General features: G+C 35.6%; 1 protein-coding gene across 1 annotated transcript; it reads right to left on the bottom strand.

Annotated features, from left to right (window-relative positions):
• Window positions 1-4,386: 4,386 nt before the first annotated feature.
• Window positions 4,387-8,703, bottom strand: LOC112212064. The gene is made up of 3 exons (XM_033318548.1): window positions 8,129-8,703; window positions 5,890-7,930; window positions 4,387-4,789 (listed from the first exon to the last, which is right to left on the bottom strand). Exons 1-3 carry the CDS (start codon window positions 8,446-8,448, stop codon window positions 4,643-4,645), a joined length of 2,508 nt encoding a protein of 835 aa, XP_033174439.1. The 5' UTR covers window positions 8,449-8,703; the 3' UTR covers window positions 4,387-4,642.
• Between the last annotated feature and the right edge of the window lie 6,684 nt (window positions 8,704-15,387).

The raw sequence follows: 15,387 nt of genomic DNA, 5'->3' as shown, positions 1-15,387 counted from the left end.
ATCAAACGAAAAAGGCAACTTGACTATAGAAAAGTTTAAAATGAAATCAACTGGCGAGAACGAGATTTGTCATTCGCGCGAAATCGCTTTCACGGAGGGCACGCCGGCTTTGGTTTTATTTTATCTCGGGGTATTAGAGCACGATTGCCTCCGAAGCCGAAAATTGCTTTGACCCGACCCCAACCGTGTCTCCGTTCGTCACCAGACTTCATCCATCCTTCGACCATTCTCGAAACATCCCCATGGATCAATTGATTCTCTCCGTAATATTTCTTCGGGACTCGAACTTGCTCTTCTATGGGATATTAACAAAAATCAGGGACCTTTGTATAAGAATCCGTTTGATCTTCAGCGGTTGTTACGCGAAAGTAAATATGAACAGTGTGTCGTTGCTTGGCCCTTTTTTTTATCTTCCTTGATAGGCAAATATCATAAATTTTTATCTATCTTTGCAAACTCACAACATTCGTTACATTGGCTTGATTTATGGTGAAATAAGGTGTTCCGAGTTATTTCGAATAATGCATTGTGCTATGTTGTAAAATATCAAAGATCTGTATCTAGAAGATAATATCGCTGAATCTAAATTTAGTATCTACAGTGACTTACTGAAGTATAATACTTGAACACTTTTATGAACATACACATTACTGTTTCTGTTATACGAAACATTGAAAAATTCCATTGCACTTTTTCACGACACGTAGTTATCATATTGATAAATTTTGAGACCAATACTGGAACGTACAGTACGTACCTAGGTGGGAAATAAAAGGTAAGAAAATGTTTATTGCAACTACATATATATGTTGCGAAGATCAGAAATGTATTTAAACGATCAATTAAATATTTCTTACATTAATAAACCTCAGTTCTAATTTTAAGACTAAGGATCTAGGACAATTGTTTTAAATGAAAAAATAAATAATTGTATTACATAAATGTTTTGTAACTTATACACATATATTAGGTCGTCTGAAAAATTTCTTTCGTTTTATAAGGAAATAATGGATGCGCAGGATTTTCCGTGTTATATTATTTTATCGAATTACGTATGATCCATTTTGTCCTACCAAACTAAAGATCACAACGTTCGAAAGATTAGGTTTCGTGTTTGATGCATTGTAAAAGACGTGTCTGCAAGAGAAAGACACTATAAACTAATATATATACAGGGTGATTGGTAACTGGTGGTACAAGCGGAAAGGGGGTGATTCTACGCGAAAAAAGAAGTCGAAAATATAGAATAACAATTTTTCGTTTGAGGCTTTGTTTTCGAGAAAATCGACTTTGAATTTTCGCTCGGTACGCGTGTAAAAAAAAAATTAAAAAATATTTTTATTCCATATTTTCGACTTCTTTTTTCGCATAGAATCACCCCCTTTCCGTTTGCACCACCAGTTACCAACCACCCTGTACATGTACATTTTTATATTGGTCGTCATTTTTTTCGATATAATGTAATTAAATTTCAGAGAGTGTTGCACGATACACGTAAAATAAAAGTGACAAAAATGTTCTTCTTTGAAATATGCATATATTCTTCTGAATTTATCTATCACAATGAATTTATCTGCTAATTATTCAAAACGATAGATAATACATAGTACATAAACCGAGTAAAATTCTCATATTCATTGGCAGGGTACGCATACATACAGACCTACGTTAAATAGCAAGCGTTGCCAATGAACTAGTGGCTGGGTACACGGATGACGAGGACGTCGAAGATCTCCAGTGTGTCCCACATAGCGGATCTGAGATTACTGTGATATTTATTTCTCCCTTTGTATAGACTCTCTCGCTGCGACAGAACGAACCGGTGTGGGCATATATACCTATATCAAAGAACTCCCGGGAATTAGATATCGTAGACTCGGTGTAAGATGCTTTTCCACGGCTGATCCTCCTTTACGTGAATGCGGATTTCTCCGATGCTTGAATCCAACCGCCGTTCTACCCTAACCACCCCACCTTCTTCCAGTTCTTTTCTTCCCTTCTCTGTCTCTTTCGACCTGCCACCAAGCGTACTCCGGTAATTATGCTCCTTTCGATCGTGATTTTGATTAAACCAGCACATAGGCTAAATGGTCTGGTTGCCGTTGCTTTTGCAGTTTCGTGGATAGCGAATTCATTTTTGAGAAATTTAAGGAGACACCCGATAGTACAGATTGTGTTTTACGCATAAAAAATATAACGACGCCTATAGATATTGATTTTTCATGTAATAAGAGCATCGTTGGAAACCTAACGCTTGCGTTCTTAGTGTACAGCCATTAATCTTCTGCACTTTTTATTAATAAACGGTAAATAAAAAATATAGAATAAGATTGTCGAAAAGAGGCGATACGCTTTCGAGAAAATGGAACTAAAAAGATACGAAGTAATTAATATTAGTGTCCAGATACCTATAGTTAAGTATTAATCCTAAGTATAGGTATTAATCTTTGAACACATAAGAATGACGAAAATATAGAACCCAACGACTCGAGTACAAATTGAATGCAAACTCCGCCTTCATATCAAAGGATCACATCAGCGACGTTCTAAATTACCCAAAGAAACTGAGTTTTACCACGAAACCTAATTTAAGAATAACGAGGCGAGATGGTCGCTAATAATTCAGGTGCCAATGCGACATAAAGCCGAAATAAAAAGAAATGTATCTGTCGATGATATTAATAAATTGGCAAGTTATAAATTCGAACAATTGAAGATTATAGACCTTGGTTCTACAATCGTACAACTTCACGTTAAATAAAATAATTTGAATCTTAAAAAACTCCATTCGATTTATCACCGAAAACATTGCTATCAAACGCTGTCACAAACACATCCAACTTGTAACCTGTAAAATGTCGTCAGTGATATTAATTTAGTCATGCAAGGGGGTTCGGTATATTATAACCAAATATCTGTAACTTTTCTTCATTCTACGCAGCCGTACTCGCAATGATCTCTTTTCGGCATCAAGAGGATCGTGAAACAATTTAAATACGTCAAGACCGTTTTGTATCACGAGAACCAAGAAGGACAGAGACCGGAAGTAAAAGAGACGAAGAGACTGTGGACGCGTTCCGGTGAAAGGAACGGAAAGTAATTTCCAGGAAATGACCAGCGTTCAATATCCAAAGCGAGATTTCTTTTGATCGGTAGCGTCGTTCAGTAGCGACGTCAGTTTTTCCAGCAGACTTTTCCGGACCCTTCGTTTAATAGAGAATTGGTTGCCCCGTTGTCTATTGATGTTGGGCAACTGATACACAGAAAGATTGAGAAGAGAAAGACGTCGTAGTCTTGTACCTTGTCGACACGACAGAGAACGTGGAAAAGGCCAGTCCGGACCAGTCTGTTGGTCGTTTATGCATTTCCGCTCGGCTGGCTATCGAGTGTCCTCTCGTTTCGTCGCCTTGCCCTCAAAGGAAACCACATTACAAAGACGGTCAGCCTCGTCTAATGATGTGGTCGAACTTCTGTTGGACCAGTCTAGAATCGACGTGTCTCTACATTTTCATTGTTGCCGCGTCTCCGAGCACTTTGACTTTTCACACTTCTCTCACTTAGCGTCCTTTCACGGAACTCTGCTCTTTTGTTGTTCTGTTTGCTTATTTGCGTGCTGCAAGGGATATTCGAAAGATCGTAAAGCGTCAATGCGTAAAAGTAATATCTATCTTTGCTGGCCAGATGGGTTTATGGTTATTCGATTCATGGGGTTGAGTATCGATCGATCGATAGTAATGATTAGACTAGTTGTTATGTATCGTCATGCATGTGTATATGTCTTATGCTTCCTTTCAGCGTGGAGTATGTCGTTACAGCTAACGTAACGGTCATGTAAGTCGGTAACAAGAAAAGGTAAGGGAGGAAGTAAAATGAATTGTGTCTAACAGATGATTACGTTTAAATCTTCTAACATGCCATCTAACGTTAGACTTAAACGTAATCATCAAATCAGACACAATTCATTTCCTTATGTGCGAGGTGGATTGAATAATGTCAGAATTTGGCTAGTTTAAAGAGCGTATGAAGTGTCTAATTGAAAGATCCAGTATAGTGTCCTGTACTATTGAGATTGCCATCTGAGTAGGTATGTCCGTATTTCGTACCAGTCTCAGTTCGTTGTCTGTTCACGAGGCTTTGAACTGAGACTATTTCTTCGATGTAAACTTTTGAGGCAAAGCATCAAATTAGGCAAGCATATGATATATGCCAAATGGGCTTTTAATTATATATAATAATTAATATATATAATAAAAAACAACGAGATATATTTATGAAAGGTGATAACTGTGCGATCGATGATTAGCGGATTCTTATGCAGATTCATATTTCTATGAATATAATTAAAGTTAGATAGGAAATTGTTTTATTTACTAAATATTACAGATAGTACTATACTCTGAATATTTCACACTATTTTCTAAACTGTTTACATTCTCATAAATGCATAAAAATCTGCGCTTTAGAATAAAAATCTTTATGATAAGAAGCTTTTATTAACGTTGTATACTAATCTAGAATACTAACTTTGGTTAGTAACAAGTTCTGCGACTCAACAAAACTAGTTGAAATAATTGGAGATTGGTAATTTCGTATCTTCAAATTGTGCTTTAAGGCGTGATACTTGTTCCGATTTCTTAGAAAACTATATGTGATCGATTTCAGAATCAGAAAAGGAGAACAAGGGTGGCGTGGAGCTACTTATGACCCAATCATCGTCGTTCAGCCGCGGAGAAGATTCGAATTTGCTGGTAGAGCTTCGTTTTGAGATGCGCCCTCTTACCCTCTGTGCCTGTTGTTTTATCAGGTATTAATTATACAGGGTGTCCGTGTCCTTCTTTCGGTCATACGTTGTCGATATATTCTATAGGTCGAGCTAGGTAAAAAATGTCATATAAAAATATTTCATTGAAAGCATTGTTAAAGAGCTGTAACAAAAAAGAAAAGGAAGATGATAAATAAAATGGGCGGTAATGAACGTACGTTACTACAGTGCAACGCATAAATAGGTCAGGAATGTTCAACGGGAGAATGTTCAATAAAGGAAAACTTTAAATAGTAATAAATTCAGTTTTTTTATCGCTGCCAATCTTATACTGACAGGAACGATGAAGATTTTAAAACGGAGTTGTAGTTGGAGTCACAGAAATATACGATAGCTTCTGAATACTATCAAATCTAAATATTCCTAATCTGTTTTTTGTTATAACTCTTTAACAATGCATCCAATGACATACTTTTATATGACATTTTTTTTCTTATCTTGGTCTATGGAATATACTGACAATGTATAGCTGGAGGAAATTGGGACAATCTATATTCTTTCTCGAAACTATATCGAAAATCTATATTGGATAATAAATTTTTTCATAGGATTACATGACTCGAAATTTGAATTATTTGTAGAATTCAGCTTTTCGATCGATTTATAAGTACGTATAGTATTGTTCATAATTAATATAATGATATAATGAATATTAGTTCCATTAGATTCATAATGAATATTTGTTCTATTTCCAAATTCTATTTTATACGCGATAGAGCATTCCAATTAAAAAAAATGATGAATTTTGATACGGATTTAATATTCATAAAATTTTACAAAACTTAATTCTCTTACTTTTAGGATGTATATTTCGCTCGAAATAAATATAATACACAATATAAATTCTATAAATAATATTCTTACAAATATCGAAACATTTCTTAATATACATAAAATACTGCGGTTCTATAATTTATATAATTTTTACATCAAATTTCACAATACTATACGTATACAAATCATGTCTGTTCCAAATTAATCCAACTTATACAACTCAAACTTTCTCAAAGCTTTTGAACTATCACTTAAAAAATTGTACATTCAATATTAAAAACCTCTAGACATACTTGTTGCCTATTCCTTCGTCGTTTACTCGTCGGCCTGTGTCTCGTAGAATTTTCCATCTTTCTCAATCTCGTCTTCGCCTTTCTTTCACTTAGAATCAGATTCTCCGTGAATTCTTTTATCACAACATCGATTCTTCGATCAAGCGATTCATCTGAATAACTGCTATCCGTGTCAAAATCGTAGGTAGGCAGCAAATCCACTTTTCTCACATAACCTTTCCACTCTTCTCTAACCTTCTTCTCGCTTTTCTCGTTAGGTCGTTCGTTCGACGTATTTCGAAACTGACCACGTGAACAATCAGTTAAGGTTCCAGAATCTAGAGATTCGGTGATCAATTTAGACGAATTCGAAAAGCTTGGCGTTGAGTTCCGTTGGTAATAGCACACAGTATAGGAATCCACTGGGATGTGATCGAAAAATTCCCTAGTGTCTTGTAACATGTTGTCGTCTTTGAACGAAACGTCATTTGAAAAACAATCGTCGTGGGACGATTGCAACTTTGATAAAGAAATGTCCCTAGCGGAGCAATACTCGATCGACGAGCTTGGACTGCATTCTTGCTCTCTTAACGAGTTGCGATTGCAATTCAAGTTCGAATTTGCAAAACGGAATTTGTGAATGGAAGATGTACGGTTTCGGGAGGTTTGTACCGACTGTTCTGTCAATTCTTGCTTCGTTTTTTGGTGCTTCGTTGCCGACGCTGTCACCAGTACAGATTTCGGTTCGTTGGGGTAAATATTATATAACGTGTATCGATAGTAATCATAGTGATTCATAGTAACTTCTGTCGAAGGTTGATCTATTTCTAAAATATCGTTCGAATCCTCTGCATCGTGGAAAAGATCGTCATCGTGAAGCGAAAAATAATCATCATAGTCCTCTTCCAATCGTTTCTTCACGTTTCCAAGGATTATCACTTCGGAAGTTTTATCTTCGACCAAATAATTGTTCGATTTCCATGACACGTTTGAAGTTTTTAGTGAATTTACATTGGATTCAACGGGAACAGAATTTTCAAGCGTAATTCCTTCTTCGTCTTCCACACGGTCTGTACTATCTATAAAATACGTGTCGTTGCAAGCTATCGATTTAGATATATCGACGTCGTTCTCCATCCTGTTATTCAACATTCTTTGAAGATCGTACTTTCTGTTTTCGCTTAAATCTTCTTTTCTTCTATTATACCTTCGCAGTATTTTCGTCAGATTATCGCTGGCGAAATTTGTCACGCCGCCATTACTGAAGAAATTTTCTGGTAACAAATTAATATTTTTAATCGTTCCGCGTCTTTTAAGTTTGACAAACTTATTTTCTTTTCTACGAACTCTCGACAAATTCTCCGCATCGTATTTTCTCGGCCTTTTCTCTGTTGTGTTGTTTCCGTGTTTTCTCGATGCTATTTTCTTCATATACCGAGTTCCTAGCAATTCTAAATTTGTCTTACTCCTTTCGCTATGGAAATTCGCGCGGTCAGTCGCGAAGATCGTCTTAATGTCTTTAGAAGACGATGTGTTCGTCGAAGTATAATTTTCTTTTTGATTATGTTTAACATGCTTTTCCGATTTTATAGGATACGATCTGTCCGTTTGGCAACAAACACTTTTCTTTGACTTTACCATTTGATTATTATAAGATCTGTTATATGTGGTACGACGAGAATTGTATTCGCTTTCCGATACGAATTTAGTAGATTTTTTCACCGTGTAATCCGATTGTCTGTTATCGATTTTATCAGCAACGAACGTATTATCGTTACAAGCATCTTTTTTCTTCTTTGTGTTTTCTATAAATTGGCACTGATCGATGGGCTTATCGTCGCATGGCTCTAATTTGCAAGAATGTTTCTTCGAAAAATGGCAATTGTGTACTACCTCAAGGTCACAGTGTGGTGAATGTACATGCGTGCAATGTAGCGGTGTATGATGCGAAACGTGGGTACAGTAACAGACCGGTTTGTAAGAAAAGAAGAAAACGCACCATGGATTACTACCAATTAAGTTGGGACTGGTTTTCCATAAAATGCTTTGATATCTGCAAATGTTTTTAATTTAAATCATTTAATTGTTAGACAGTGCAAATTTAGTTATTTAATCGTTTTAGGTAAAATAATAATACTTTCGCTCTATGAATAGTTCGTTATTGGACTTTGATTTGGGCAGATATCTCGAAATTGTTATCTTTGGAAAGAAAAAGAAACTACTCTTAGCGGGTGAATAAAACAAATTAAAGTGAAAATACCTGTGAATAAAGCTAAGGTATTGCATCAAAATATTCTTGATAATAGCTATGCCCCAAAATTGGTGAGTATTTTTATTATTATTGTCCTGATGATCCAGTTTTAAACCGATCGTGACAATTTTTGGTATTTTAGGTATGAAATCCATACAGTCCTTTTTAACTGGCAACTTCTTGGAAATATAATAATCGTCAAAGCCTTGGCTACTTAGGCGTTTTATGACAATTTCCGGACACCATCTTTCATAGCTTGTTTTACGTGGGAGACAGTGATCGTATCGTTGAAAATCGCTCTTTATCCGATCGATGTAAAGGGATGCCATTCCAAATGTGTTCAATTTTCATTACTATACCGAGAAAGATATAATATAAACAGTTTTTTATCTGGTTTTAAAAATGATTGATGTATAGAGTTATAATTAACTAAATCAAACATAAATATGACCAATGATAATTGTTACAAATATTAATTAATTCCACAAATTGATCTGTTACATATATGGAAAATATTTTATGTAAATTGACCGTATTTATCAATTTTTCAAAACCTGCAAAATGTCCCTCTTTGCACTCTATATATTTTTGTATAAAATTTCGACATATAATTGAATTTTCTCCTAAGTTAATTCAAGCTATATATATATATATATATATATATTACTATAAATATAAATTAAAGCTGCTGCAGTAATATATTCAAATTTATTCAATATAATAACGCACGAGTCACATGGTCTTTTTATCTTTAGATTAAGAAATTAATTTATACTGAGAGAACTGCTTGAACTTTTCAATGTAATCTGTTTTATCATGAATATTATAAATATGTTAATAAATGTGCTAATATAACAGACAGCGAACACTTACAATGAACGAAATGCATTCCTAGTTTGGCATTTAACTAAGTTTGAGGTTAACCAGGAATGAATCGATGAAATCACATTTTGGCCATTATCAAATTTCCAACTAGGTGAATGTAATCCACTGTGACAAATGAATTTGCGTGGATCGTTTTGGGAGAATGCGTTTACATGAAATTCTGTATAATTGACCAAGAACTCGCTTATCAAATTTCTGTCTAATCCGAGAAACGTAAATAGTATGATATGACAGAGCGATGAAACAACAAAATATACGTGTATCCCGCTATAGTATGTTGAAATTATTGACGCAATCTAGGACGGCTATTCGGAGCAGAAAATTTAAATTGCACCGAATAATTGGAAATAACAGTGATAAATGATCTTAATTTCATTGAAACTCTCACATCTAATTTGCGGCAAGATCGCTGTATTATTTATTACTATAGAAACGAATAATAACGATTGTACTCAATTCTCTTGGAAACAATGTTTCACGGATAATAATCGAGTAATTGAAAATGATAAACGATGTAAATTCCAAAAGAATAAAAATTGCAGGCTTTATCATTGAGAAGAGACGAAGAATGCGATAGAAAAATGTTGCGAGTACTGCAATAATTTATTTTTAGCTTTTCAAAGAAAAGATGATAAAAATAAAACTGTAACGTAAAAATAAATTTAATCAATGTAAAAAAACAGGTTTCAAATGACAAATAAGGAAAGGGCAAAAATTAGTATAAAAGAAACGAGTCGTTAATTCTTATCGAAAATGTTCAATCGTTTACCATTTCGTCTCCTCGATTATCGCGTTAGAGATATTTGTACAAATAATCAATTCAAAAGATTGATCCGAAAGCATAAAAGTTTGCAAAATGTTTAGTCATTGGTCGCGTGGTTGATTGTATCGAATCTTGTGAACTAACCTGCAGGGATACGCGCTGGCTAAATGCATTTGCGTCTCTGTAATCAAAGAGCCATTATCATGCTGGCAAAGGAGCTAATGGAGAGCTATGAAATTCCCTCCATGAAACTGTCGACGATCGTCGTGATGTTAAGTCATGTGTAATGGAATGCTTCATCACGTAGCCCAGGTAGTTAGTACACGCATTTAATATACCTCACCTCTGTTCACCGACCTACGTTCCTTTTCTGCTGTACCAGCTAAATAATTACGCGCGTTACAACCCCTATCATGCACCGACTTATTAATTTTCCAAGGTAACAATGACATTTGGAAACATCCACCTAGCCCTCTTATATCCTGATGTTTCTCATATTTTTATCTATGTATCTAGTAGTAAGTTATAACTAAATATATCGTAGTATGTTTTCATTCTATCGTAAGTGTGTGTAGTAAAATTTATCTACTTCGTAGTATTTGCATTAAATATCGATGGATGGATTAAAGATTAAACATCTGATGATTATCAATAGTAATAATAATCCGTCAAATAATATGAATTAATTGCATATTTAATGGGCATTTTTTCGATTAAATTTTTGTAGCATATTATTAAGTTAAATTCAAGAAGTATTAATTCTGCAATATGGAGTATCGGAAGAAGGAACGAAAAGGAGGCTGATTGATACGGAAATGTGAAGGAGGGAAATCGTTATTGGTTGGAACAGGGAAGAAGAAAATGTATTGTATGTAATTTAAAGACACGCGTTTTAAGACACTCGTTAAAAAACTGCTATAGACTTGATTCTAGAGTAGTAAGCTAGAAATAAAGGGTAAAAATATAGACAGCCAACTAATTGCAAGCCAAGGATAGATATGTGATAATATGTAAATTAAGTAGGAAAATGTATATAGATTAAGAGAAACAAAGATATACATGTCTAATTCGTAGATTAGATGTAAGAGGGGACGTGTGTGATGGTGTAAGTGTTGTATGGCAATGAGTGACAGTTGGATATATGTAAGCCAAGTCTTTCTTGCAAGTTGTGAATTTGAAAAAATAAATGAATATCGTCATTATTAAATAACTTACGTTGTTAATAAAACATCTATCGGACTATTTTTATTACTATTGTTATACGCATTTACCTATTTTCGTTATATAAAACTTAATTACACAATCCAAAATCGTAACCTACGATTTAAAACTAGGCAAAAGTATTATACAATTGAAAATACTTTACCAATTTACATTTACCTTAAAAGATCATCCTATATGATACGATATATACAATATTTCCATCTTTGTTGTTATTTCTGTGTTCAGAGGTAGGATCACAATAGCTATTATTTTATTCTTTGGATAAATCTATCACACCGTTCTGAGCCGAGAAACCTTTATTGCACTTCTTTATATGGACGAAGGATAAAAACAAAAGAACATCTTAAACCTATAGATTAAATCTATCGATTGTATCTGAAACTATCTTCTAGTTACTATTTATTGCAACTAGCGCATCTGCGTATAGAAGGCGAGCGCGAACTCACGTTGCCATTTTCGACAATCCTTTAATCAGATAATTTGCGAGTAATTTTCAATAGGATATAATTTTTAATCATAGAATAAAACGTATACAAAAGAAATATCTTGCGCCATAAAGAATAGTAACATTAACAGGCATGTATTGTTCTACATTTTCCCCTTTGTATAATTGAAGTTATCAAAAATATTGCATGACAATGTGCAAACGCAGATGATAAAAAAGGTATCAGGATTCTATCGTTCACGGCAGAATAATCCGTAGCGGGGCTGAAAATTTCGGACAAGTTGATTTCGTGACGAAGCAACAAGTGCAGGATGGAATGGGGAATAGCGGAAACGAGGGTGAGGAGGTAAACGGAGGGAGAATGGGAGAAAGAAAGGGAAGCAAATGGAACACCGTGAGAGGAATAGCCAAAGTAGTACGAGTAAAGAACTGAACCGGCACGAAATCACCTGACTTTGATAGGCGTGCGAGCCCACTTTTATTTTACAACATAATCGTATTTCTTTTGCATCACGTAACCACTTTACAAATGAATTAACGCGATTGATATGCGATTAAATTAAAATACGTTCTCTGTATTTCATTCGAATCTCCATATAACATGTGTGTGGTTATATGCTGACTAAAATGAAAGCAATCTATTATTTTAAATTTAAAGATACTTTTTTTTATTTGAAGGTCTAATCATTTTAAAATGAAAGAATTCATTTATAAATACGTTCCTTGGTAATTTTGGCGTGAAATCACGTTTCTGACGTGTCACTGTATACTCTTGCATGGAAGAAAACCTATCGCTTTTCCATCGATCGTAGCTTTTTCCATAAATTGCCAATGTTTACGTATTTATGGAAAACGTGAAAGTGTACAAATATACAGAGCGCAGACGGAATATCGTAGGTCGAGGTACTCATAAATCATTTACTGTATGAGTTCTTCAAAGAGTAGCCATAATATCTGCACATATCCAACGCGTTGAATAACAAACGTTGACAGTCGTACAATTTTCAAGGTAATATTGTTCAAAGCTGGAAACTTGATAGCTGCGACGATAGTTTTCTTTTTAATACTTCACAGCACACGATAATTGTTCTAACTACGAGGCATATCTTAGCATTGAATAATTCGTATCACGGAGATCGTAGTGCTTAATAAGTCAGTTCCCTGGTCTTGCTTAAAACGATGACCATTCTAAAACTATTATGGTTACAATGGATACGCGTGACGAATTAAACATTTGAAGACCGAAATGAATACACTCATAAGAATCTATATGTCGGGTTTACATTAGAATTAGGGGCGTGAAACGAATCTCAACGAATCTTCGTTTGGGTTACACGTTGTCGTTATGCAATAGAGAAGACATTGATTAGTGCAAATACGATTATTATAGAGCCGGACAAGTAACCGTGGTAGTTAGGTACTCGAGAAACTAATGACAATGATCCTAGGTTCAATAACGAATCCGCGGTCGACGGGATGATAAATGAACGTACTCACGAAATCTAAGTCGGACGCGTAATATTCACTGGTCGTAAAGGGTTACTCCTTTCATCAATGGGATCGCGAGCGAGAATGCCTTTCCCGTCCCGATCATGCCACAGAGGAAAACTATAATGGGGTGTGTCTAAGGACACGAGATCATCGGATTCGTCGAGAAAAGCCTTCGTTCAGAAAGTAAGGGAAATTGGCGTTGCTGCCAATTGGTCAATCTCCATATCGGTGGTTAGAAAAAGATGCTAGCCGCCCTCGAGGGAAAGCTGCTAGTGGGAGACGCCGCTCGTTGAAAAATAGGTCTCCCCTATCTTCCCGCAGTTGGGACAAAGACTGTATGTCTGTTTGAAGGAATTTAGTTGACTAAATCTTAAGATTTATAACGGGCCCTCGAGCTAGCCGAACATGTACTGCGGAGACGCATCGACATCTGGCAATCATCTTACTCGAAGAATTGGGTCTGCGTATGGCGAGCCACGGGACAGAAACCGTTGGAATGTTTACTGTCGCGTATCGCCACGAATATTTCTTTTAAGGAGAGCTATAGAATTACTCCATACCTTTGTTAGACAAAGCGTTCATCCCGTGACCGCGGCTACGTTCGGCGACTGACTGTCGCCTCGAGCCCAAGCTCATTATCACAACTCTCGAACAATTACAATCGGATTGAATAACTACAATTGTTCAATTACAGCTATAGTAGACTCTAGGTTACAATGTTGCGGGATTATCCAAAATTCCAATGGCTCCGGTGTTCTTTCATCTCCGACATATACATGTAAATATTTTATTTCCATGATGTATTTATCCGAACGACAGTTTGATAGAATACGCATCCAGTGTAGCCATAGCCTTAGAATATAATGATCATGGTGTTAAGTATATAAGGAACAACCGAGCACAGTAGAATGGCCGTACAATAATCAGACGCTTTATAAAGCTATGGACTAGCTTTACTGTTCAGATCTGATTGGTTTATATTACAGTATAGTAAAATTGTCTTGACATAGTCTTAAAAATGGGGAGCATGTTATTTCAGTGTTTATTTCTTATTGAATGAAATAGGCACATATATCAATGGATCACTTACATACAGATCAAAAGACGTCTCTTGTCCCTACATTATTCTCCATTAACTACTTTTCTTTCATTTTCAATTCGTAGTTTCCATAAAGTATGGAAATTCGCTGTTTGGTTTCACCTAATGGTTTGCTATCAAATCCTACAAGCTATTGTCATATTGGTACTTCGTGTTTCAGCGTGAACGCGATGATTGAGGTACATTACGAGCCCTAGGGGCATAACATACAGTGCAACAAATAGAACACGATTTCCCATTATCATCTAATATCGAAAAGTGAAATAAAGAATGTATATTCTGAAGTAAAAGACATCGAGGCAGGGGTACCGCAAGGAAGCGTCTTAGGCCCAATATTATACACATTATACACGGCCGACATACCAACATCTACCAACAGCAAAATACTGACATTCGCAGGCGACACGGCTGTACTAGTCAGGCACACTAATCCAGAAACAGCAGCCACATGACTATAAGAGCACATCACAAAAATAGGAAGATGGCTACAAGATAAACAAATAAAAGCAAGTCAACAACAAAAAGGCAAGTTAAATACCTAAGACTCCACTTAGGTACACAACTTACATTGAAGCAACATACTAAATCAATTATAGACAAAATATGGATAAAAAAGAAGACGAATGTACTGGTTGACTAGTCGAAGTTCTAAACACAGCATAGAAAATAAATTAAAAATCTACAGAACGATAATAAAACCAATTTGGACAGTAGCAATGAGCCACATAAATAAACTAGAGTAGCTACAATCGAAGATACTGAGAACAATAGTATGTCAATGGTATGTCAGAAACGATGATATACGCAAAGACTTAAAAATACCAACGGTCAAAGAAAAAATCGCCAGGTACGCAGAAAAATACAAGGAAAGAACGGCAACACATCGAAACAAGCTGGTTGCTGAAGCAACTCTCATAGAGAGAAGACTAAAAAAAAAACACCCCACTGACCTCGTTAAAGAAATGAAATAGTCAAACTCGAAGATGGTATCCCGCTAGGGGTAGCCATCCACATGTTATTTAGCAATTAAGTTAGAAAAATTTACCAAATGTCCAGCTGGACAAATTGTAAAGTACAAATTAAATAATAATAAAAAACAAAACATCGAAAAGTAGTGTCGTGAGCAGATTGCCTAAGAAATATCGGCTGAACCATAAACAATGTTGCGAGAAAGCCTAAGTCCCGACAGGCCAAAAGGCTCTGGAAACTTCAATGGGCTGAGCGGCTCATCAATGTGTCGTTGGTTCTTCAGTTGAATAGTTACGCGAAAAAATGGTCAACGTGACCATGGTCGCGGACGGTTATGGAACACGTACGTGGTGGGGCTATGAGAAAAGACAAAGGGATGTTTAAGGGAGAAA

This window comes from Bombus impatiens, unplaced genomic scaffold (assembly GCF_000188095.3).
Source record: "Bombus impatiens unplaced genomic scaffold, BIMP_2.2 scf_0102, whole genome shotgun sequence".
NCBI lineage: Eukaryota > Metazoa > Arthropoda > Insecta > Hymenoptera > Apidae > Bombus > Bombus impatiens.
This window is presented reverse-complemented; position numbering and strand designations above follow the sequence as displayed.

What these genes read in the sequence shown, in the direction of transcription:
- LOC112212064 (XM_033318548.1), bottom strand. Translation starts at nt 8,448, where the DNA reads ATGGCATCCCTTTACATCGATCGGATAAAGAGCGATTTTCAACGATAC. An exon ending in TACCTTAGCTTTATTCACAG is followed by an intron (nt 7,931 to 8,128) that starts GTATTTTCACTT and finishes TTAAATTAAAAA; the next exon opens with CATTTGCAGATATCAAAGCA. An exon ending in GACGAAGGAATAGGCAACAA is followed by an intron (nt 4,790 to 5,889) that starts GTATGTCTAGAG and finishes ATAAAACAACAG; the next exon opens with GCACAGAGGGTAAGAGGGCG.